The sequence below is a fragment of the Podarcis erhardii genome (genome assembly GCF_964252035.2).
Source record: "Podarcis erhardii genome assembly, chromosome: 12".
NCBI lineage: Eukaryota > Metazoa > Chordata > Lepidosauria > Squamata > Lacertidae > Podarcis > Podarcis erhardii.
In genome coordinates, this window is record NC_138513.1 from 34,735,463 (window position 1) to 34,760,818 (window position 25,356).

Genomic DNA, 25,356 nt, shown 5'->3' on the forward strand with positions numbered 1-25,356 from the left:
GTTGCCTGCCTCCTTATTGGGCTCATCCTTTGATGTGAGGTGGGTAGGATATGCATCTTTTATATATATTTCTGGATTTGCACTTTAAATCTTGTTTTACTGCTGCTGTTATAATTGGTTTTAATGTTGCTTGCTACTTTTATTATGATGATGTAGGTTGCTTTGAGACACTTTGGTGTAAAAAGCTAACAATTATAATAGTAATTAATAATAATGTGAATGACCCAGCTATGGTACATACTTGTGTTATACAACCGCTATAACCATCTTTGTCCCCCACAAAACCTTCAGCCCATTGGCCAATGAAAATTTGAACCCTTCAGGGTAGGAGGCCTTCTTGTTATTAGTTCTGTAGCACTATCAAATCACCCGTAGTCCATAACATAAAGTAGTTATGGAAACAAAAATCTGTTCCATTTTGGCTTCAGTTATTAAGTTATTTTATTTTTAAGTCAAGTTGAGAGAGGTGTGTGGGTGTGTGTGGGTGTGTGTGTGTGTCTGTGGGGTTGGGAGTCGTTATTTATAGTACTGACACTGTGATTACATTTAATCTCGACAAAAAAAAAACCCTTCTGAGTGGGCGAAGGGATCATGGCTTAGCAGAAGTGAAAGCAATGTTCCAGGGGCCGAATGGTTTTTGAAAAATGTAGTCTGCCGGCAAAGGAAAATTGACACTTGATTGTAATGTCATCTTTTCCCCGCCTCAGCTGCCAGCTTTAAGTGCAGAGTATTTGACTCATAGGGGGAGTGACTGATGCTACTGCTAAGAGGAAGGCATGCTTGGCAAATCCACACCGTGATCAACTCCCGCCCGGAAACCAATGTCCCCACTGTGGAAGGATGTGTGGATCCAGAATTGGCCTCCACAGTCACTTACGGACTCATTGTTAAAACCGTGTTTATAGAAGACTATCTTACTTGGCTATGAGTGATCGCCAAAGAAGAAGCACTCAGTCAGGTTTCCCTACATCAGCTTCAATAGTTTACACAGGCCGGGGCAAATGGGAAGTGATGTTTCATAACCAAAAAGAAGGGCAGGGGGCAAGAAAAGCAGAGAGAGAAAAATGAGGGCTAAAATATATTCTAATTATCCAAAATAAACATGGTTAGTTTAATAAGTTTGAAACAAGCACATTCCCTTTGAGACTCATTTGGCACTTGCATGGTGTTGCAGAGTTTTGCTATCAGCTGTGAAGTATTCTGAAGTTTGGACAAAAGAGGGTGAATTGGGGCAGAGCGAATGGCTTAAGGGCAGCGGGAAAGCCGTGCCAGCCAAATCTTTTGTTCGGGGAAACTACATGAAAGTGGCCCAGAATGGCCAGACTCACTTGGAATAGGAAAGCCTCCCTCTCTTTCACTACAGCTAAGGATGATCTGAGATCTGTGTATGAAAGGAACAACTGAAAAAATGTTCTGGAACAGATAAAGGGACACACAAGAGAGAGTGAGAGAGACAGAGGGTGTTTTCACACACGGGTGATTTAGCATCACCCAATAATTTTGTTCTGCTTTAAACTGGAAGCTGAAAAATGGACTAGCCCATTCCCTGGGCAAGTCTCCCTTTCTCCAGTCCCAACAGTCCCAAATGCTGAGAGATGAGGGTGAGGATTTTTCAGTGGAACAACTGTGTTTTTGAGGAAAAGGTTAAATGCACTCTTCCTCCTCCTTGCTGCACTTCCAATCGTAGAACTTTGGATTAACCCATGTTGTGTTGTTATCCCTCTGGTTAAAGATCTGTTTTCATCTATCTGTAATTTCCTTAAATGCCATTATTGGAAGACAATCCATCATATTTATATGCATGGAAAAGTGACCTAGGGGAGTCTATGGAAGATAATGGAGATTTTCCTGGAGACAACCTGGAGATCTTTTTCTTTTTATTAATCAGCGCTACTAAGGAGACTATAAAGGACACACAATACAAAGTTCTCAGTATGTTGTACATGACCCCTGCAGTACTTCAACGGATATGTCCAACTATAATTAGTACTCTGGTCAGATTGGTTTATGATTTCACCTTTGATGGGAGCAGTGTTAGTGCCTTAAACTGTGTAAGAGTTCAGGAATACATTCCAGATGACATCCAGGAATTTTGCCACATTAGGCCACAGGTAGCTACCCCAGCTATGCTATGTGATCACTTTGAATCTATAGACTCTGTATTTCTGCATAAAGGCTTCTTAAGTAATCGTATTCAGGGGCAAAGTTGTGTATAGCACATAGCGGGAAGTCTCCAAATAAACTATATAAAAAGCAGTGCAATAATAAAATTCGTGCCCTGGGCTCCTTGGAGACTAAAGGCAGGGACTTTATTAATTAATTAAATTTGGGAGATGATGGTTACATACAATCTTACTCAGAATGTGCAGCAAGCAAGGGATATATCTATCTATCTATCATCTATCATCTATCTATCATCTATCTATCGTCTATATCTATCTATCTATCTATCTATCTATCTATCTATCTATCTATCTGTCTGTCATCTATCTATCTATCATCTATCTCAAAACCATGGTTTCTCTTTACTTCCTAGGTGGAAGCCCATCAGATCTTTTGATCAAATCTGAATCAACTGACAGGTACCTATATTTTTGTTTCTCGCTATGATATACAGTATATAACTTAGATGTGATATAGTTAGTGAACTGGATATCTCACAGGCATGATTTAATGAGATAGCTATATGTAAGTTTATTAATTCCTAGTTCTTGTTGTAGTGTTGTGTGTATACTTTGTTGTCTGTGTTGCAACTCTATCTCAAAATAAAATAAAATTCCATCTCAAACTGTTTCTAGGGGGGGTAAACAAAGTTCACATTTACATGCAAAATAAATAAATAAATGAAGGAGAAGGAAAGAAAAAAGAGAGAGGTTAAACTGGAAAGAAATCCGTACCTCACAGAACATAGGCAACTTTTTGGCAAAATCCACCACTCTTGTGATTGCTGGTGTGATAATTTTTGTAAACTGGCTGAAGGCTTCTAAATCTACTTTCCCGCCTTCTGGGGCATTTACTATTGGTGCTTGTCCAATATCCTCTGGCTAACAACAGAAAAGAAAAAACATTGTAAGGAGACAATTTATTTGCAGTGGACATGGAATCTTCTTAAACTTTTGTGGAGCGCTGGCAGTTCAAACCCATCACTTCTTCTGTTTTGTTTGTAAGAAAGCCCCATAGCTATTACTTAGCAAAATTAACTTTTGTATTCAAAAGAAGCCGCTGTCTAAGACAAACTCTTGTACGCATAAGTTTCTGACATGCCACTACGCATATGTGTAGGCAGCTCAGTGCTTTGCAAATGTAGCTACCTATTCTTGTCTATTTATGTTATCTTGTGGAAGCCATTTAGCTGTTCACCCCGAAACCCTAAAGCAAGTCCCACCTAGGAAAACTTATCCTCCCCTGAAATCCAAAAGGAAGAGAAGTCCTTCGGCATTAAATTTGTCAGGGGAGGGGAATTTCTGACCTTTCCTATAATTTGTTGTCGTTTGCTAGAGGGACAGTGAGGCTTCACCAAAGTTCATAATAGCCAAAGGCTATTCCTATAGCTGCGCTAACCTGACAGGTAAGAAAAACAGACAGGATAGGAACCAACACAGGTTATATTCTCTCAACAGTTGATCACTTGGTTTGAGGGGTGAAGCTAAGTTCAGGAATTCAGCTCAAAGAGGCTAATGTTAAATATGTGTACTGTTTCCTATCACTGAGTTGATGTTTGTATGCTTTGCCCAATACATGTTGTTGTTTAGTCATTTAGTCGTGTCCGACTCTCCATGACCCCATGGACCACAGCACGCCAGGCACTCCTGTCTCCCACATGGAAATTTCAACCACAAATATTTTCCATTACAGTGGTACCTCGGAAGTTGAACGGAATTTGTTCCGGAAGTCCATTCGACTTCCAAAACGTTCAGAAACCAAGGCACGGCTTCCGATTGGATGCAGGAAGCTCTTGCAGCCAATCTGAAGCTGCGGAAGTCACGTCAGACGTTCGTGTTCCAAAGAACCTTCACAAACTGGAACACTCATGTCCAAGTTTGCGGCATTCGGGAGCCAAAACGTTCGACTCGCAAGGCGTTCGGGAGCCGAGGTACGACTGTATTAGGAAACAAAACGGTACTGCTATTCTAAAGCTGTAACTAAGTAAAAATGACAAACAGGCGCTGTGGGTTAAACCACAGAGCCTAGGACTTGCCGATCAGAAAGTCGGTGGTTTGAATCCCCGCGACGGGGTGAGCTCCTGTTGCCCGGTCCCTGCTCCTGCCAACCTAGCAGTTCGAAAGCATGTCAAAGTGCAAGTAGATAAATAGGTACTGCTCTGGCAGGAAGGTAAACGGCATTTCCGTGAGCTGCTCTGATTCGCCAGAAGCGGCTTACTCATGCTGGCCACATGACCCGGAAGCTGTACACCGGCTCCCTCGGCCAATAAAGCGAGATGAGCGCCGCAACCCCAGAGTCGGTCACGACTGGACCTAATGGTCAGGGGTCCCTTTACCTTTACTAGGATCTGCAACAGAATGCTGCAGTGTGTTCACGTTCCCTGCCACTCCATTCTAATATCACCACCCCAGTTTTCTGTTCCCTGCTCCCACAGGGACTCAGCATGCTCATTGCTCAGTGAAGTGTTTTGGCTTTTGCCATTACATCCTCCTAACCCTACAATCTCCAGGAACTAGGAGCATGTCTGCAGGTGGGAGAGGACTTCCCAAAAAACTGTGTGACCAGGGTTCCTTCTCACCGGAAAGCCCATGCATGACAGGTAGGCTTCTCCTCTGCAGGCATGCCCTGTGTGGACATGGTGGGGGGCTTGGGCTGTCTGGGATATGATGTGATGCTGAGAGCATGGCCAGCACCCAGCAACTGGTTTTCACTTCACATGATGATGGGAGGGATGAATCTGACAATTCTGGTTTCTCTTATTTTAGTTCTCTACATTATTTTCCATTTTATAAACAAAAATCCTCAGTATTTTATTGAGAATTTTTCCCATTAAACACACTTTTTTTCCTATGCGATTTTGTCAAATATACACATCTTTGCAAAAAACAACAACCCAGAACCCTAATGGAATGCATTTTTGTATGTTATTTTCACTAGTATATGCTTTATATGCACATTTTACCCCAATGCAGTTTTTAACACGTTTGCTGGACTGGAGAACTACAAAATTTTGGGGGAAATTGAATTACAAAGGATTGCTATGTTTCAGTTCACACACTGTTTTGATAAAAGTGCAAGTTTGGTAAGTTCTGCTTTCCCACTCGCTTCAAAAGTCAGGGAAAACTGTGCACAAAACACACCAGCACCTCATTAGAATCACATAAATGCAGGGAAATAGTTATTACTTTTCATGTTAGGTATTTACAGTATAACCAACTTTTCGATTTTAACAAACTCCCAAAGCAGTAACAAAGACCATCCATACTTACCGTATATTCTTGAGTATAAGCCGACTTTTTCAGCACATTTTTTATGCTGAAATAGCCCCCCTCGGCTTATACTCGAGGCGGGTGCCGGCGGCGGCGGAGGGACGAGCACCCCAAAAGGAGCCCTTTCAGGCTGTTTGTTCTTCCTCCGCTGCTGCCGCCGCCACCAGGTTAGTGGTGTGGTGAACCGGCTTACACTCGAGTCAGTACGTTTTCCCAGTTTTCTGTGCTAAAATTAGGTGCCTCGGCTTATATGCGGGTCGGCTTATACTCGAGTATATACGGTAGATTCAACTTTGCCTTATTCGATTATATCCTCTTCCTGGTATGTGTGTGTTGGGGGGTGGGGGGAAAACCCCAGAAGACAAACCTGGGCCTCTAGTGGATAATAATAATAATCTGGCACCTGCTAGGTGGGCAGGGGCTTATGCCCATGCCATATATCAAAACAGGAGGCCAATGCTGCGCAACACTACAGCACCAAAAGGAGTGAGCAGACTTATTAGATTATATCCTCTTCCTGGTATGTGTGCGTTGGGGTGGGGGAACTCCAGAATAGTGGATGATGATGATGATGATGATGATATTTATTATTTATATGCAGCCCATCTGACTGGGTTGCCTCGGCCATTCCGGGCAGCTCCCAACAAAAAATAGTAAAAACACAAAACATCATCAAACACTAAAAACTTCCCCGAACAGCTCTCTTGAAGACGCCTGCAGTTAAATCTTAGTTTCATTATTTTTAAAGCAACGTGCTCTTCAGGTTCTTATACTGATTTGCCGTTATACAAAAGCAAGCATTTCTCATCCAGAAAGGACCCTTGTAATGTGAAAATGTCTCTAGTTAAGGAACAGGCATGTAAAACCTGTTGAAATGATATTTTTCCTGTTCTCTTCTATTTCTGGCTTCCATTGATCTAAATTGGTTGAATATCAAAACTCGCAGTGACGCTATGGTAAACAACAGGCCACATGCTAGGATAGTTCTAGTGACACCAGCCGTTTTCATGGATCACTATATTGAGAATTTTTGTTTGCGTATAGCAGAAAACATGTGAAACTCAACTTTGTCTTCATATGTTATTGCGCTCATTTGTTCTTTACTTCCTGTTGCAGAAAGACGGTGGGCCTAAAGTAAAGAACTTTAGAGATCAAAGCTTCCCACCCGATTCGTCTGTCAACCAAAAAATAAATGATGCTAAAAAATCAGGTCAAGCGAGGAGTGGTTCTGGCGAGCTCCTCACACCATTGTGTCACCTACCAGAAATTTCCTTTTCTGTTTCCAATGGCTTCCTTGTGCATTGGTGGCGACATGGGCTTCCGTAACAATTTTGATAAGCTCCCACTCTTCATCTGTTGGCTCAGGTTTCATCCCAATGGTTTTCTGTAACTCTTCCCGACGTCTCTTCTCTCGATTCTCCTCTATCAGTTTTCTTTTCGCTAGTCGCTTGCTGTCATCCAACACCACTATAACAAGGAAAGGACATATTAGAGAAAAACGGATTGCGAACACTTCTTGGAACTGCATAATCTGGTTTTGGGGGGGATTAGAGCTATCTATCTCGGGAGCTGAAAAGAGGTTTGATCTACCTGTGCAAAATCTATTTGTCACTTTCACCCATGCAACTGTGCACACCCTCCGGCAATCGAGCCAATTCCAAATAACTGAAATCGACAACAAAATGCCTCTTACAAAGCACTACAAAACTATGACCCCTTTTCTCGGTCCTGTTCTCAGCACAAGAAGTTAAGCATGTTTAAAAGTCCATGTTGATGCAAAGAAGCCTGGTTTGCCCAGAAGTCTGTGCCCTAAAATTACGTGTTTCCTGTGTGAGCAGGGAGCATAGTGCTAATTGCAAGAGATTGGGCAAAACTACAGTGGTTCCAGCAACTAAATATTCTCCCATCAAGGGAAAACATCATAGTATCCTCTCAACGGTAGTCTCTAGTCTTGCGCCTAGAGCCTTCACAATGGAGTGGCTGGTTACAGAGACTGCATACGATTTGCCTGGCTTATCTAGGTACAGTGGTACCTCAGGTTAAGTACTTAATTTGTTACGGAGGTCTGTTCTTAACCTGAAACTGTTCTTAACCTGAAGCACCACTTTAGCTAATGGGGCCTCCTGCTGCTGCTGCGCCGCCGGAGCCCGATTTCTGTTCTCATCCTGAAGCAAAGTTCTTAACCTGAAGCACTATTTCTGGGTTAGCGGAGTGTGTAACCTGAAGCATATGTAACCCGAGGTACCACTGTAGTTTCATTTTTGCACATTATATTATCCAAGAGAGCAGAGTGAGAGCAGAGTTTATCCGTAATTGACATGCTATTGGTAGCAGCAGTTCAACTGTCACTTCTGTTTAATGTAATGTAGTCCAACTTTACAGAGGCTATATTTAGATGGAGAAGATACTCGGGCTGTCATGTTCGTTTGGCTGCCGCACAGAATGACATCAAGTATGGTAAAAGGTAAAGGACTCCTGGACGGTTAAGTCCAGTCAAAGGCGACTATGGGGTTGTGGTGCTCATCTCGCTTTCAGGCCAAGGGAGCCACCATTCGTCCACAGACAGCTTTCCAGGTCATGTGGCCAGCATGACTAAACCACTTCTGGAGCAATGGGACGTGGTGACGAAAACCAGAGCACACAAAAACGCCGTTTACCTTCCCACCACAGTGGTACCTATTTATCTACTTGCACCCGCTGGGTAGGCAGGATCTCCAGGGATGTGGGTGGAGCTGTGGTCTAAACCACTGAGCCTCTTGGGCTTGCCAATCAGAAGGTTGGCGGTTTGAATCCACACAACAGGGTGAGTTCCTGTTGCTCTGCCCCAGACAGCTAGTGCTAACTGGCAATTTAGTTTATCAGGAAGATAATGGTCAACGGACCGATGGCAATAAATAATTCAGGGAAATGTGCAACCGTGAACCATAACTAATTGCTATCACTAGTTACATGGGTGGGATTAAAAAGGAATGGGGTGGAAAGGACCCTCCCAAAAAATGAAGTTTAGGCTTGGTTTTTATCAAAAACCAGTCTCCATGCCCCACTGCTTTGGAAACCAAGGAGACTTGCCATATCACAAATGGATCGGGGGAAGGAGGAAACTCATTGGCATCAAAAGCAATGTGACATGCAGGATGTTTTTTGACAAGTACAAGCCCGACGTTCCCTTGGGTACAAAGAGCTATAAGGAGGGAGTGGCAGAGGTCGCAGGTTCAATCTCAAGCATTAAAAGGGCCAAGTTAGAAATGACGGGGAAGCCCTTTGTATGGGACCCCAGACAGCCATTGCCAGTCAGAGTGGACAATGAGGATGAGCCTGGTGGGATGCAACTTTCTTTCCCCCCGAAATAATTTTTATTTGATTTTACAAGTGTAGAATTATAACAATACAAAACACATATATTCAGAGGTTTCTCAGAATCCCTAGACTTTCCACCTTCCTCTCCATGGGTCCTATTATTAACCTTTTCAACTGCATATTATTTCATCATCCAAATTTTAGGTCTCTCCATTTTGTCTATAGTATTTTCTACATTGCAAGTGTTATTGCAATCCTGCGAATGTTTTAATCTGTTTACAGTGGTGTCTCGAGTAAATTATAACCCCCCTCCCAATTCTTTATGAAAGCTTTGGTCCTCTTGGTTCCTGAGCTTTCTGGTCAGTTTTGCCATTTCGGCATAATCCAAGGGTTGCAACTTTCTATACTCCTTTACTTTCCTGTTTTATAAAATGGGCTCCTTCTACTCTGTTAGAAGGATCCTAGAACAACAGGCAAGTAGGATCCTAGAATGCAACCACTGATTGGCTTGCAGGAAAAGACCAATCAGGCTCCAGGAGGGAAGTAGAATGAGCCAATCAGACGGCACTCAATGTGTAAATAATGTATATAAAAGCCTGAGGTTTGGGGTGCAATTCAATCACTGTTTTACAAGCTGCAATAAAGAGCATGAAATCACTACAGGAGTCCGAGTATATTTCATACCCCCACCGCCTTTTGAGGATAACTTTAGAAACAACTATCAACACTAGCACTTTGGGTTTCCATTTTGAGTTACTCCACTTATGCTACTTCAAGTCTTCACTAAGGGTTAATCTTGCAGCCATATGCTGTAGTTCTTTAGAAGTAGTGTAGCGCTCCTTTTCTTTCTGGCTAAAAATAAAACAAACAACTGCAGGATGACTCACGCAACAACAGCATCCAACTTCCCATTCTTCCAAATCTTTAAGCATGATAATTGCCTGCCCCCTGCATGATACAGCTCCATAACACACACACACACACACACACACACACACACACACACACACACACACTCCTGAGTTAGAAATTGTTCATATCCTTATTAACATACAGACTCACCAGTGCTAGGGGAAAGCCTAGTCTTTTCAACAGTAGAGAGAAAATTAAAGCTTTATGGAAAAATTAGCTGGGCATAACAACCAATATTCTCAACCAGCATATAATTATATAATAAAAAAATGGGGGGGGGGGACCAAGCACCCAACAAACAGTGATGATTACGTTGTACTGAAATAAACACACCTAATGCAAACAAACAGCAAAGTAAAATAAAGAAGCTTACAATCTGTTGCCATGCCAACATAGATGCATTTCTTGAAGCGACATTCCTGGCACTGGTTTCTTGTGACTTTGTCTATCACACATTTTCCTTCATATTTACAGGAGTAAGTTGGATGAAGGTTTTTCTGAATAGTTCTTCGGAAAAAACCCTATGTGGGGGGGAAAAAGAATGCAAAGTAGCACCTAGATTGCCCACTTTTTATCATTTAGGTTACTTATAACCAAATCTTTATTTAGATATGCTGGAGTGTTTATCGCTGGACAAAGAACAAGATACATTATGAAATAAATTAAGGACATAGGAAGAACCCTCCTGGATCAGATCAGTTAGTTACCCACCTAGTCTAACATTTTGTTATCCCAGGAGCCAATCAGGTGCCTATGGTAAACCCAAAGCAATAGCAGTCTCCCACAGATACGGGACATAATGTATAGCCATCGTTTCCTTACTCAAATTTCTCATTTGCAATTTAACAAAGAAAAGGAAGGGGAAAATTACTAAAGGAAAGGAAGGGAGGAAAATAAATAACATATGAATACTACTAGTAGTAACAAAAAAACACCACCCCTTCATATTACAGACACAGTAGCCATCATTACATGCATTTTAAGTTAAACATATATGTTAATACAAGCCCTCTCAAAGTCCAAAATAGGTATCCACACGAAAATTGATGCCTATATGAAATATGTTTAAACGCAGTCAAATGAATGGCCTGAGATCCACAGACCACTGTGTAATCAAAGGTGGATATTTATCTTTCCAGGCTTGAAGTATAAATCTCATAGCAACCACTAATCCCCACACTAGAGGAATATAATACAGAAGCACCCGAACATGCAAATAGCAAAGACTTTGCCAATATAAAATTGATGTGAATAACAACTTCAGCCCCAAAAGAATATATCACTGGACAAGCCCACATAATGAGGCATTTGTAATGGTTGTAAGGGGTTACTTGTGCGTAAGTTGCCTTCTGTTTTGGTTAGATTGCCTGGCCAACCATGCTTTGGCTGACAGCTCACACTCCGTGGCCGGTCAGTCACTTGCAGGATCCGTCAGTGGGCGTTTCTTGAACCTCTTCCAGCATAAGAGCTGTTTGACGCCAAGTCTCCTCCTACTCTCCCTGCGCGGAACTCGTCTGCGCAAGTAAGGGGAAGGCAGAGGCGTGTCCGCGCTCTCCCCACTAGTCTCGGGTGAAGGGTCTTGGAGACCTCTCTCCGAATCCTCCATTTCCCTCCCTTCACTACCGGTGTTACGCTGAATACCTTCCCCCCTGCTGGTCCCCTCTCCTGCATCGCTGTGGAGCCTTGCCTCCCACCTCTCCTTCTGATGTCAGTTCCCTGACAGCATTCTTAGCATTATACAGTATTTTTTGCTCTATAAGACTCACTTTTTCCCTCCTAAAAAGTAAGGGGAAATGTGTGTGCGTCTTATGGAGCGAATGCGGGCTGTGCAGCTATCCCAGAAGCCAGAACAGCAAGAGGGATTGCTGCTTTCACTGCGCAGCGATCCCTCTTGCTGTTCTGGCTTCTGAGTTTCAGAATATTTTTTTTCTTGTTTTCCTCCTCCAAAAACTAGGTGCGTCTTATGGAGCGAAAAATATGGTACCTCCAACAGATGAGCATATTGGACAGTGCCTTCTTGTACAAACACTGTGGAGTCCAATATACTCAAAACACTATTTTTTACTGTATGAGTCTGAATTTCAAGTCTAAGGAAACATTCCATATAGATTCTTAAGCAATTTTCTATTCTTTGGGCTCTTTGGTGCAATCGTAATTCCCTATTCCACAACTCTCTGAGTTCCTGAACTTTTACGTTACAAAGATCCGCTAAACGTGTATAAGCAACAGCTTTGGTTTAGCATTTTGCAAGGATCCAACAATTTAGGAGATGCCAAAGCACTCAGAGCAGATGGGCCATAAATAGGTGCCAGCCATTCATCGGAAATGGATATTTAAGATGTAAAACAGGAAATGACAAAAATAAATCCACCTGAGGCTATGTATATATCCAACATCCAACACATTTCTTCCACAAAAAAGACTGCCCCTCTGTCGTCAAATCTGGATTAATCCATAAAGTCAATTTAGTGCAAGCATTTGGATCAAATTGTAATTGATAAGCTATCATATTCCCCTAGTTACTCAAAGTGAATCATGACTGATAGCCATAGCCTTATCCTCTACAGATTATAATTTAAATCATTAAATTGTCTTATTTTAGCTCTTTATGTGGCCACGATCATGTAGTAATTCTTGCTATAGACTTACCTTGCAACCTTCACAAGTAATGCAGCGATAGTGATACCCTGTGGCTTTGTCACCACAAACAACACATAGTTCATCCTTGTCTAAGTAACTGGGTATGTACCCTGTAGGGAAAGAGAAAGTGAGTGTCAGTGAAGAGGTTGAACTAGAATAGGGGTGAGCAAACGTTTTCAGCAGGGGGCCGGTCCACTGTCCCTCAGACCTTGTGGGGGACAAGACTATATTTTGGGGGGAAATAATGAACGAATTCCTATGCCCCACAAATAACCCAGAGATGCATTTTAAATAAAAGAACTCATTCTACTTGTGTAAAAACACCAGGCAGGCCCCACACATAACCCAGAGATGCATTTTAAATAAAAGGACACATTCTACTCATGTAAAAACACGCTGATTCCGGGACCGTCCGCGTGCCAGATTTAGAAGGTGATTGGGCCAGATGCGGCCCCCGGGCCTTAGTTTGCCTACCCATGAACTAGAAAAATCATACATATACTTAATGCTGATCCAACACAGTTGTTCTGAGAGGAAAGTTTCTTAACTAAAAGGTAGGAGGCGCATAAAGAGACAAAAATAGCACAATCAAAAGGAGTTTGGTGACGACTATGACCAAAAAGAAAGATTATGGGAAATAAAAATGTACAGAGGAACATTCACTGCCAGAATCAGTATTATGCATAAAAGGCACAATCCACCCAGTCTTAAGCAATTTTAAGCCCTGCTGATATCAAGGCAAAATTTTGTATCACGTGCCTTATTTCTTTTCTGATATCAATGGGACTTGAAAGCGCCTCCCTTTGCCCGAATCATGCCCACATTTTGGAAGGCAAAACACAATTTGTGTTAAATTAAAATGAAACATTGATTGAAGGACAGAACAAACCACTATAATTCCTGGGTTGCATGGCCAACTTGCAACAAATAAGGCAGAGAAAATAAGCACACGAAATACCTAATTTGTCTCAGTCTTTGCCGAGAAGAGAGACAATTATCATGTTACCAACATAACACAGAAAACCCACCAATTCATCAAGGTTAAAAGTGGAGAGGGCCCTTTCAGAGATCATCTAGATAAACTGGACATACTCAAATCAGCAAGTCACTGGAACTGCACAGTAAACTTTCCAACTTGCAGATCACATTAGTGTCCCTTGTCTTTGACTTGGTGGGTCACAATGGTTAATGTAAAGTTGGGGGGGGTGAAATATGATTGGGCCAGAAAATAACATTTACAGTGGTACCTCGGGTTACAAACACCTTGGGTTACAAACACTTTGGGTTACAGACTGCCCTAATCCAGAAGCAGTACCTCGGGTTAAGAACTTTACCTCAGGATAAGAACAGAAATCGCGCAGCAGCGGCGTAGCGGGAGGCCCCATTAGCTAAAGAGATACCTCAGGTTAAGAACAGTTTCAGGTTAAGAACGGACCTCCGGAACAAATTAAGTTTGTAACCAGAGGTATTCCAAACTGGAGTTTAAAGAAGAAAAGGGAAAGTATTCATGACAAAACCCCACCTATTTATGCTTCAGCATCTTCTTGCACCAGTATCTTATTACACAGCACTCTACTGGACTTATGGATCATCACCATAAAAATACAGAATACACTGCACCCATATTAAAGTAGTTTTGGTATCTTTCAGGGCAGAGACTTCTAAGTAGCCTATTTGCATCTGGTAATCAAGAAATGCCCCCAGGCACCCTGGCAAGAAGGTTTTTGTACACTGGAAGAAAGGAGTTGTTTTTATGCCTGTTTTCAGGCTGTGTATATGCCAGGAATGACATACACCAGTTTGTATGCACCAATGAGCTAGTAACAGTGTGTGTAGCTATTTGCCAAAAGGAAGAGGAAAGGCTGTGGAAGGGTTATATTAAAGTTTGGATAGCGGTCTGGTGTATTCCCGGCTCAGAGTAAGTTGAAAGCTTTGGAAAGGGGTCAAATCCACAGGTAATAGTCATGTCCTGTGAAAGGTTCATCTAGTACGAAAACACCTGTGCAGAATGTGATAATGGAATGCCAAACACATAAAGCTTTCGTAAGAAAGATCAGTAAGCAGAAGCAGGAGGGAAGCTATTCTTCTGCTCAGGGATATTCCTGGCAAAATGTATGTGCATTTTTCATTCTAACCATGTCTTTCCACATATAGTGGTACCTCTGGTTACGAACGCTTCTGGTTACGAACTCCGCTAACCCGGAAGTAGCTGCTTCTGGTGGCGAACTTTGCCCCAGGATCATAGCTGTCAACTTTTCCCTTTTCTTGTGAGGAATCCTATTTGGAATAAGGGAATTTCCCTTTAAAAAAGGGAAACACTGACAGCTATGCACAGGATGTGAATGGAAATTGTGTGCCGGAGGAGCGCGTGGAGGCCCCATTACCAAAAGCACGCCTCAGGATAAGAAGAGTTTCAGCTGAAGAATGGACCTCTGGAACGAATTAAGTTCGTAACCAGAGGTACCACCGTAGAATAAAAAGTTTAGCTCATGATCAGCTCTAACTCTTTGGCGAAGGCTTAAAGTGAAAGAAAGGCATTAATACTATGTGAAATTCTAACTTAAGACAATGGTAAGTGGTACCCCTCAAGAGTAATTATTGTTTTTGATTCTGTCCTGTAATTGGGGGGGGGGGATTCTTCCTAATACACATTTGCCAAAGCTCCTAAAATAATGAATGGAAGAGAAACAAATTTCCCCTCAACTCAACGCACTCTGAAATATAGTCTATTTGTTTACTGCATCAACATGTTACACATTTAAGATGCAAGATGTTTGTGTAAGTTCACAAAGCGTTCAACCCAACATAACTCGATTCTGGACTGAGAACACTATGCGTTATAATAGTAATAATTACAGGGCAATCGACAAGCACTGTGGAGCTTTGGCTATATTAATAACTCACATTCAGTAGTAATTCTGATAATAAAAATAATTGGAACCATTCCACAAAATGGGACTCTGCCATTTTCTATGGATGAAAGACTAGCAGCATGGCCTCAAGTGCCTTTTTAACTATATTGGTATAAACAGAGGGTTGTGCTACTACAGCAGCAGCAGCTGAAGCAAGATGCTAAGCATAATACCTAGGCCAAAGCGCCTGAACTTCTTCTCTAATGCTCCAAAATGTAGGTCCAGTGTTGCATCAACCAGGGAAATCCAGGGCTCTATTGATAAATCTCAGGTTCCTAGTTTTGTTGTTTAGTTGTTTAGTCATGTCCGACTCTTCGTGACCCCATGGACCAGAGCACGCCAAGCACTCCTGTCTTCCACTGCCTCCCGCAGTTTGGTCAAACTCATGCTGGTAGCTTCGAGAACACTGTCCAACCATCTCGTCCTCTGTCGTCCCCTTCTCCATCTTTCCCAACATCAGGGTCTTTTCCAGGGAGTCTTCTCTTCTCATGAGGTGGCCAAAGTATTGGAGCCTCAGCTTCACGATCTGGCCTTCCAGTGAGCACTCAGGGCTGATTTCCTTAAGAATGGATAGATTTTATCTTCTTGCAGTCCTCCAGCACCATAATTCAAAAGCATCAATTCTTTGGCGATCAGCCTTCTTTATGGTCCAGCTCTCACTTCCATACATCACTACTGGGAAAACCATAGCTTTAACTATACGGACTTTTGTTGGCAAGGTGATGTCTCTGATTTTTAAGATGCTGTCTAGGTTTGTCATTGCTTTTCTCCCAAGAAGCAGGTGTCTTAAATTCAATTAAATTTCGTGGCTGCTGTCACCATCTGCAGTGATCATGGAGCCCAAGAAAGTAAAATCTCTCACTGCCTCCATTTCTTCCCCTTCTATTTGCCAGGAGGTGATGGGACCAGTGGCCACGATCTTCCTTTTTTTGATGTTGAGCTTCAAACCATATTTTGTGCTCTCCTCTTTCACCCTCATTAAAAGGTTCTTTAATTCCTCCTCACTTTCTGCCATCAAAGTTGTGTCATCTGCATATCTGAGGTTGTTGATATTTCTTCTGGCAACCTTGATTCCGGCTAGGGATTCATCCAGCCCAGCCTTTCGCATGATGAATTCCAGGTTCCTAGTAAGGGCACATTGATGCTCCATCGGCATCTGTGTCCAAACAGACAAACCCTTCATATACAGTGACTGGAGGGAACAAAAGACTGCAAAATGTCAATGGAAACCCTAGTACCAGAGCGAGGAGGATAAATGCACTGGTACCCTGCTGCAGAATATTACACTATTCTGTGTCATATTATATTTTTTTCCACCTAAAACCACAATTTTCACTTGGTAAAGTGAACTTTTTAATTGGCCGTTATCAACTAACATGGTGACAAATCCTTGCCAGTTACAATTTGTTGCTCAATAATGAGTAGTCACAGGGGACTGACTACATTTTGGTCTGTTTTTTTGGTGTTTTTATTATGCATTTTGTGTTTTCAATTTGCATTTTTATGTTGTGAACCTCCCTGTGATCTTTGGATGAAGGGCAATATAAAAAATTAATCATCCTCACCCTCACCATCTTCATCTTAGGTAGGTCATTCCTTAATGCGTTTCCCTTGAACTTTTTATGTGGATGATTCATGTATAGGACTTGCACTCTAGTGTCATAATGACAGTGACTTCAGGTGGCAGCTGAACTGGGAGCCCAAAACTGTGCTTCACAACAACAGGAGAAGCCATTTTGAAAAGGACGAGTTTACAATAGCTAGAGAGTCTCTGGGGTGTCAAAGAGAAGTGACAGATTATGTCATGTTTACTAATTTGCTAAATGGAATATGAAAGGTATAATGAGAGGTCTAACACACTATGTACTAGTGCTTCAGTAACCTCAGGAAATCCAAGCCAAGCAGTTCATGTACCATTCTCATGTCCATGAGTGCAATAAGAAAACTTGGGGGGGGGGGTTTGAAAAAAATATATGAAAAGCTTTGTTAGACATCATGTTCACTTCCCAAATGAATCCCAGATGAACCAGGAGAATATTATCCCTGCAGAAAAATAAGCATACAGCCTTTGCTACTGGATGAGCTAACAGGCCTTTTCAACTGCTTAATTTTTATCTTGATTAGCCGTAATGATTATCTGTTTTTGTATTTTTTTAAATGGTGCTTTATGCTGTGATATTGTAAATAGCCCTGATGTGTTATGATACGGCAGCACAGAAATTCTTAATAAATAAATGAATTAAAAAAAATAAAATACTACCACACTTTGAAAAACTGTGAGCACTAGGGAAATGAACCACTGCCGCCACTGCCTTCTCAGTAGTGGCATCTGCCCAGTGGAATGCCCTCCCAACAGATTTCAAGGAAATAAACAACTCTCTGATTTTTAGAAGACATCTGAAGGCAGCCCTGATTAGGAAAGTTTTTAATGTCTGATGTTTTATCGTTTTTATTATTATTATCATTAATTCTGTTGGGAGCTGCCCAGAGTGGCTGAGTATAAATAATAATAATAATAAGATGCATGCACAGAGATTAATTTGCAGTATTTCTATGCCATTAAGGTCAAGCCTTAAAAGTGGCTCATGTCTGTGACGAAAACTATAAACTACAACTACAGTGGTACCTCGGGTTACATACGTTTCACGTTACATATGCTTCAGGTTAGACTCCACTAACCCAGAAATAGTACCTCAGGTTAAGAACTTTGCTTCAGGATGAGAACAGAAATCGTGTTCTGATGGTGCGGCGTTAGCAGGAGGACCCATTAGCTAAAGTGGTGCTTCAGGTTAAGAACAGACCTCCGGAATGAATTACCGTATTTTTCGCTCTATAAGACGCACCCAACCATAAGACGCACCTGGTTTTAGAGGAGGAAAACAAGAAAAAAAATATTATCTCCCTCCCCTCTCTGTGCAGCGCCTCTCCAGCGAAGCGAAGTCAGAACAGCAAGAGGGATCGCTGTGCAGCCTGCATTCGCTCCATAAGACGTACACACATTTCCTCTTACCTTTTAAGAGGGAAAAAGTGCATCTTACAGAGCGAAAAATACAGTAAGTACTTAACCCGAGGTACCACTGTACTGAAACCATATCATTACAATTCCAAAATAAAAAAGCAGTCTAAAACGTTCTACGGGCAAGCACAGCAAATCAGATAAAGCAATTCAAAACACGAGACCGCAACAGTTTAAACCACCAAAATAACTTAAACCGGAAGGAAGATAAATCCCTACAGCTGCCCCTCTTCTGGTCATTGGAGTGGAGCTGTCTAGGGCTGGAACTGGGTTTCCCTCTTCCTGCCCCTGTAGTCTGGGGGACCTGGCTTATTAGACTACAGTACAGTGCAAACAAAAAACAAACAAACAAACAAAAACAAACAAAAAATACTGTGACTTGCTTTATTAAGGTAGATAAAAAAATCAATTAAAAAAAATACTTTAAAAAAAATTAAATTAGATTTTTTTAAAAAAATGCTTTTGGAGGAAAAATCTTTCTAAAGATAGTTTTCTATTTATGTAACATTATAGTCCAAAGGTTATTCATCAGGAAATAAGCATTTGTTTAAAGTTTTTCATGTGTGCTAAAACTCAGTCTAAGGTTGTTGTTTTTTAAAAAATTGTTTAACCACATCAGTTAACAAACATGGATACATATGCTATAATGTTATTGTTTTAGTTAAATAAAATGTTTAAATTGTTATTAAGGAAATGATTATTTTTCTCCTTTCAATAAAGTACAGCAGAAACGCATCCAAATATAAACAGTTAACTTATTAAACCTCACAATAATTTCATAATTATCAGTCTATGTATTTCTAATAGTATAACTAAATCAGTAATTTTTGATATAACTGTAAAAACTACTCTGAAAAATGTATTATTCCAAAAATGAAACCTTCATCTGGTTGTAAATATTTAGTTAATACCAGCAAGAATGAGTCTTTCTGTAAAAAAAGAAGATTTAAAACAAGTCTCACCAACTAAAGATTTAAATCGTGATTTAAATCGATTTGATTTAAATCAAATCCACCCTGCTTTATTGCGATATTCGTTTTATTGCAGCGGTCCGGAACTAAATACGCAATATTTCCGGGGCACACCTGTATCTTGACTTTAAAGAGATGGACTGGCCCCAAAAGCATAAAGAATGAGAGAGTGTGTTCTGCAAGAGAGAGGGGAGTCGGGAGGGGAGAACCAGCTGGTAAATTAACAAAGATGGTGTGCTCTTGTCCTAAAGAACAATTAGGTGCTTATTGTTAGCATACAACGATTTCAACATTGCTTCATAATGCGAAGGATATCACACAAATGCAGGTCAAGACTTGGGTAGAAGAGCCCAAATGACTCTTAATGACCTTGACCTTCATCTGTCTAGTATATTTATGGCAGTTGAAGGTAAAGCTGCAGTCTCGTCAAAGTCCGGACTTGCAAATCTGTCTAATCTGAACTCTTGGCAAGACAAAATACTCAGCGGGAGCAGATGCCCACACCTTAGAAGAATGTGTGCCATAATCCAATCTGAACAATCTCTCTTGAAATCTATTACACTTGATCAAGATCTGCAGGGCCTGTAGAACCAATTGCTCCTAGATAACATACCAAGTCTATACCCAATAATTATTTAGCGTTGTAAATGTTCAACCAAATTTGTTGGGGGCCTTTGTACTGCAAAATACATTTGAGGAGCCCTCACAATTTAATCTGAATTATACACCAGTATCCAATTATATACCTTCTGATCAGAGATTAAACCTTATGAGAAGAAATTAAGTAAAGTATTAACACCCATCTTCAGAATACATATAAATTGTAGGTGCATCTTTATTAATTTACATAATGTTACATTAGAATGTGTTTTTTAACACCAGTCATTGTAAACCATTTTGAAGAAATTTCACAACTTTTCAACTCAAATGCGAAGGAAAAATGTTTCTTGCAAACTCATTAATGCAGAAATAAAAAAACCAACTAAACTTATTGTATTAGTGCTAAAAGTATTGTTCCTGATCTTTTAAGAAGAGGTGTGGGTTTCAGAGCCTCATGGAGCATATACAGTGACTATTGTTTTTTACTTAGTGAAGGAAAGTTTTGTTTCTGCACATCACCCTAGAATGTTCAGTTCACCATGAGTTCATGAAAACATTGCATTCTGACTCGTTCTTAGTCTGACCTGTTCTTAGTGCTTGGTTGACCACATTTACGGATAATGCTGTATATTAATCACTAGTAATAGTTTAATAAGGAGGTTTCCATGCCTGTCCAATTCTGTGTTCCCTTTCCCAGCCTTTGGTCTATTGACGATTGATGCCTATATGCAACCTTTGCTTTGTATTTGTGTTGACCAATCAGCAACAAGCACATATGTGGCAATGCTGTAATATTCAATAAAAGAGACTCCCCGAGACATGCTCGGGAGATGCCTCCCAGATGACATCCGCCACTCGTCTGTCGTTTATTTCAACCCAACAACTTAGAAGTAGCTGGTCCATGGATAAGCTATCTACTAGACCTCACAAGAAAGGATTCTAGACAGATCTCAGCCAATGCTCTTTAGACCCAATGAATCATCACAGAGATTTCCATTATGTGGCTGCTATAGAGGAAGAAGTAGAGTTCTGTGTTTGTGCCTTTTTCAAGTTGGACTAATAAGATTTCTTTGAAAGACCCTTGGTCAGCAAAATATTCAAGACTGTATTGATAGTCACCTTTGTTCGTTTTTCCTAACCTAATTCAGAAAGAGCATTTTTTTCCAGCCAAATCAGGGAGTAAGACATGGAATCTGAAGGCAGCAAGACATGGATGTCCAAGTGAACATCACTGAAGTGCTTATGTCCGTTCCCAACTTGGCTAACTGGTGCTCACAAAATGGACAATGAGTCATCAGTTTAAGAGCATTTATCTTAATGCAACTCAGATTTCAAAAGATGCACTTTTATTGCGCATTCATGATGATTTCTGTTATTGGGGTAGTCAACCACGATTCCACTTCCAATAATGTTTGTGCCTGCAAACATTTTGGGTTGGTTATATTTCCAAGCAGCGCATATCCTGTTACTTCCTGCTAACATCCTCTACCTTTTCATAACATGTTACGGGTCGTCGTCCATCCTCCCCCACGGCTTATTTTTGTGCCCTAGCCCCTCTGGACAGCAATAATCTGGTAGCATTGGGGAAGCGTCACAACGCAACTATTAAAGCAGAATAAATCCACTACTACTATTACTATGTCCCCTTCTCCTTGTGCCCGCCATCTTTCCCAACATCAGGGTCTTTTCCAGGGAGTCTTCTCTTCTCATGAGGTGGCCAAAGTATTGGAGCCTCAGCTTCACGATCTGTCCTTCCAATGAGCACTCAGGGCTGATTTCCTTAAGAATGGATAATGAAAAAGACCCTGATGTTGGGAAAGATGGAGGGCACAAGGAGAAAGGGACGACAGAGGATGAGATGGTTGGACAGTGTTCTCGATGCTACCAGCATGAGTTTGACCAACCTGCGGGAGGCAGTGGAAGACAGGAGTGCCTGGCGTGCTCTGGTCCATGGGGTCACGAAGAGTCGGACATGACTAAGCGACTAAACAACAACAAATTACTATGTCAAAAACATGTTGCAGAATACATCTGCAATAAAACACTGGTCTAGAGGAGATCTTTTTGGAAGGCTAATCGTCATCTTGAGGCCTTACTCTCTTTGTGTTGCTGATGATACTGAGGTTCAGTGCTTCCCCCCAGGGGTACCCAAGGGTACGAAGTACCAGTACCCCTTGGTGAGTACTGGCACATTTCCCACCCCCCAAAAAAGCACTGCTGAGGTTCAAAGGTCTCTTGAGCAGTTTTCAACAGTTCCACAAAACAAACGTTGCTAACAGCAGAGACAGTACGCTACCAGAAATCCGGAGCAAAAATTATTTACTCCAGTGGCAACACTGCTGCGCCTTTAGTACTAAGATTATGAAATCATCAAATAGCAATAGCTTTGTTATTACTTTTTAAAAATCTTCATTTGGTTAATTTTAAATGTATACTTAGTGGCATATTTGTATACCCTTTCACATTTTTGCTGTTCTGTTATTCTTCTATCCTCCTTGACATTGTCTATGGGTCTACGGGTCTCATATAAGTTTATTCAATTATTTAACTTCCACTTGGATTGGTGGTTTTTTTGAATTCCTTTGAACATGCACAGCATGGCAATCAATACACTCACCCCTGTTTGTTTAATGATGCTTTGAAGTGCTCAAAAGGCTATTATACAGAGAAGAGACAACACTCTGGGTAATATGCTCTGGCAAAATAAATACCCTCTATGACGAAGATATGATATGCATCTCAGCTACCGCTACTGTACATAAGCAAAGAAACTTTAGCCGCGATTACAAACAATATGAGCTTCTGATATTGGGAAGACATCAAGTTCAGTAATTACGCTCAACTTTTAATGTTTTATTTTAGTAAATATAAGATTATACAACTAGTAAATTAACAAACTACAATATGCAGTATGGCTTTCAGTGGGTATCACAATAGCAATCATTAAATAAGATCTGTACTTTTATAAATATTGGTAAGTGATGAAATCGTAACCATTCCCCTTCAATAGGATGCATAATCTAGTCCAGGGGTCGGCAAGCTTTACCTCGCCTGGGCAGTTCACTCCCACGGAGATCGCTCCGTGGGCTGGATTGCATCTGCGCAGACGCAATTTCCGGCATCACGGAAGAGAGTCCCCGCTCCGCGCTGCACCAGTTTAGCGCAGCGGGTGGGGACCCGCCGAGCGGGCTGCTCGGGGGCCATTTAAACGTGACCCCATGGGCCACAGGTTGCTGACCCCTGACTAGTCATGTCACATCCAAAACCACCTTCCCAATATTTGCATGTTTGGTTATGCGATGCTAATATGAAGCAAAGGCACCATATCGATAAGCCTCTGAGGTGTGAGCTGTTAGCAAGCTGTATGTCGAACGGTATTTCTATGGCCAGACCCATTTTAAATACCGTATTTTTCGCTCTATAGGACACACCCGACCATAAGACGCATCTAGTTTTAGAGGACAATAAAAAAAAATTCTCTCCCTCTCTATGCAGCACCCCTTCAGCGAAGCGGCAGGAGAAATGGAGCCCCTTCCATTTCTCCTCCCGCTTCGCTGAAGGGGCGCTGCACAGAGAGGGAAAGCTGCAAAGTGCCGCTCCTGGCTTCAGGGATGGCCGCCCGAAGCCTCTGGAGTGCAGCCATCCCTGAAGCCAGGAGAGCATTGGGCGGCCATCCCTAAAGCCTGGAGAGCGAGAGGGGTTGGTGCGCGCCGACCCCTCTCGCTCGCCAGGCTTCAGCGAAAGCAACACGAAGCCTCCAGAGCACAGTGGGAGCGGTGCACTCCGGAGGCTTCGCGTTGTTTTCGCTGAAGCCATGGAGCCTGCATTCGCTCCATAAGACGCACACACATTGCCCCTTAATTTTTGGAGGGGGAAAAGTGTGTCTTATAGAGCGAAAAATACGGTATGTGAACAGAAAAACGGCAGCATGGCACAGGTTGGATAAAGATCTCCCACATGTCTAGTACAGTTGACTATTCGCTATTATTTTTCTTGTTGCAAATGCTCCAGTGGAACCTTATTGCATTACTTTCTTGGAAGCAAAAAATACCTGCGTGTCCCTTTGTGTGGGAATTGAGTACCACTTTTAAGAAAATTACAGGGTATTCGTACAGTTCTGTTCAAGCTGTGGGGTACTGCACGACCAAATGTGTTAAAGGCCTTGTCCTAAGAGACCTATTCCCGGCCTCTGTGAAAAGTAGTGGGTGTTTGGCTACTCACAAAGGTGCAGATTGCAGGTTTTGCTCTTAAATGCATGTTCCTTCTCTTCAAAATTATTGTAAGTACAATGAGCTGCACTTGGGAGAGATACAAGTCAATATCACTCTAACACACTGTACCTCGTTAGAAACAATGAAAAGTGAGAATTGCCAACCAAACTCAATTCTAGCTCAATATATATATATATATCTAGAATGTTAAGGTAGCATGAATCACTGGATAAACCAGAGGGAGAATCAGATTATATTCCCACCCCCATATCCAATTTGCTACATTTCCTTAGGCAAGCCACTTAAGATTGCCCTTCAGTCCTCGAAACAAGGGAAAGGATTCTATCTGTACGAAGTACCAGTATTATTGCTTATTATGATGTCGACCCTTGATGATTCTTAACCGGGGAAATCTAATGCTCGCAGATTGGCCATCTCCTTTTCCCCAATATTGGCCAAGCGATGGCCATTCAGTGAAAAATGGCTCCTTCTGTTAAAAAGCGCCGAATGAAAAAGGTCATCTGAAAAAGCTGCAGTCATTCTACATACTGATTATCCTGCAGACAGACTGCTACAATTTATTCCATGGACACACCATGCAGTTAAAATTATGTAAGAAATTCGTAGTTGCTTCAAATTTACAGAGAAGCAGAATAATAATAATAATAATGATGATGATGATGATGATGATGATGGAGGTGCCCCTGTACCAGCTTTTCACGCTGTCTTTAGAGAAGACATGAGCTATATAGGTCCATGCAGTTCAATACAGGAAGGATGCTGTTTCCCCCTTGGATGTTGTGTGGCAAATGCGAAAACATTGGACTGCAATTCTGGCTAGCCTGCTTAAATCCCTTCGATCTGTAACAAATCAGATTCTCAAACCTTTATGTACAAAATTCCAGTAGGGTTCAACACACACACACCCAAAAAGAAAAGCCCTGCATCTAGCTCTTAATTCAGGTAGGTAGCTGTGTTGGTCCGACGCAGTCGAAAGCAATTAAAAAATTGTCCAGTAGCACCTTAGAGACCAACTAAGTTTATTCTGAATATAAGCTTTCATGTGCATGCACACGAGGGACGCGGGTGGCGCTGTGGGTTAAACCACAGAGCCTAGGACTTGATGGTCAGAAGGTCGGCGGTTCAAATCCCCGTGACGGGTTGAGCTCCCGTGGCTCAGTCCCTGCTCCTGCCAACCTAGCAGTTCGAAAGCACGTCAAAGTGCAAGTAGATAAATAGGTACCGCTCCGGCGGGAAGGTAAACGGCGTTTCCGTGCGCTGCTCTGGTTCGCCAGAAGCGACTTGGTCATGCTGGCCACATGACCCAGAAGCTGTATGCCGGCTCCCTCAGCCAGTAAAGCGAGA

At 41.8% G+C, this 25,356-nt stretch overlaps 1 protein-coding gene across 3 annotated transcripts in view; it reads right to left on the reverse strand.

Moving 5' to 3' along the window:
- Positions 1–25,356, reverse strand: part of THRB (thyroid hormone receptor beta) — a 175,889-nt gene that overhangs the window by 1,969 nt on the left and 148,564 nt on the right. For 2 of the 3 annotated variants that reach the window (XM_081833809.1, XM_081833808.1), the window contains 4 exons: positions 12,291–12,391; positions 10,015–10,162; positions 6,694–6,899; positions 2,898–3,044 (listed from right to left, as the gene is read on the reverse strand). In XM_081833809.1, the coding sequence (XP_081689935.1) occupies positions 2,898–3,044; positions 6,694–6,899; positions 10,015–10,162; positions 12,291–12,391 (602 nt within the window). The remainder of the gene's footprint in view (positions 1–2,897; positions 3,045–6,693; positions 6,900–10,014; positions 10,163–12,290; positions 12,392–25,356) is intronic. The other variant, XM_081833810.1, reaches the window with a different exon arrangement.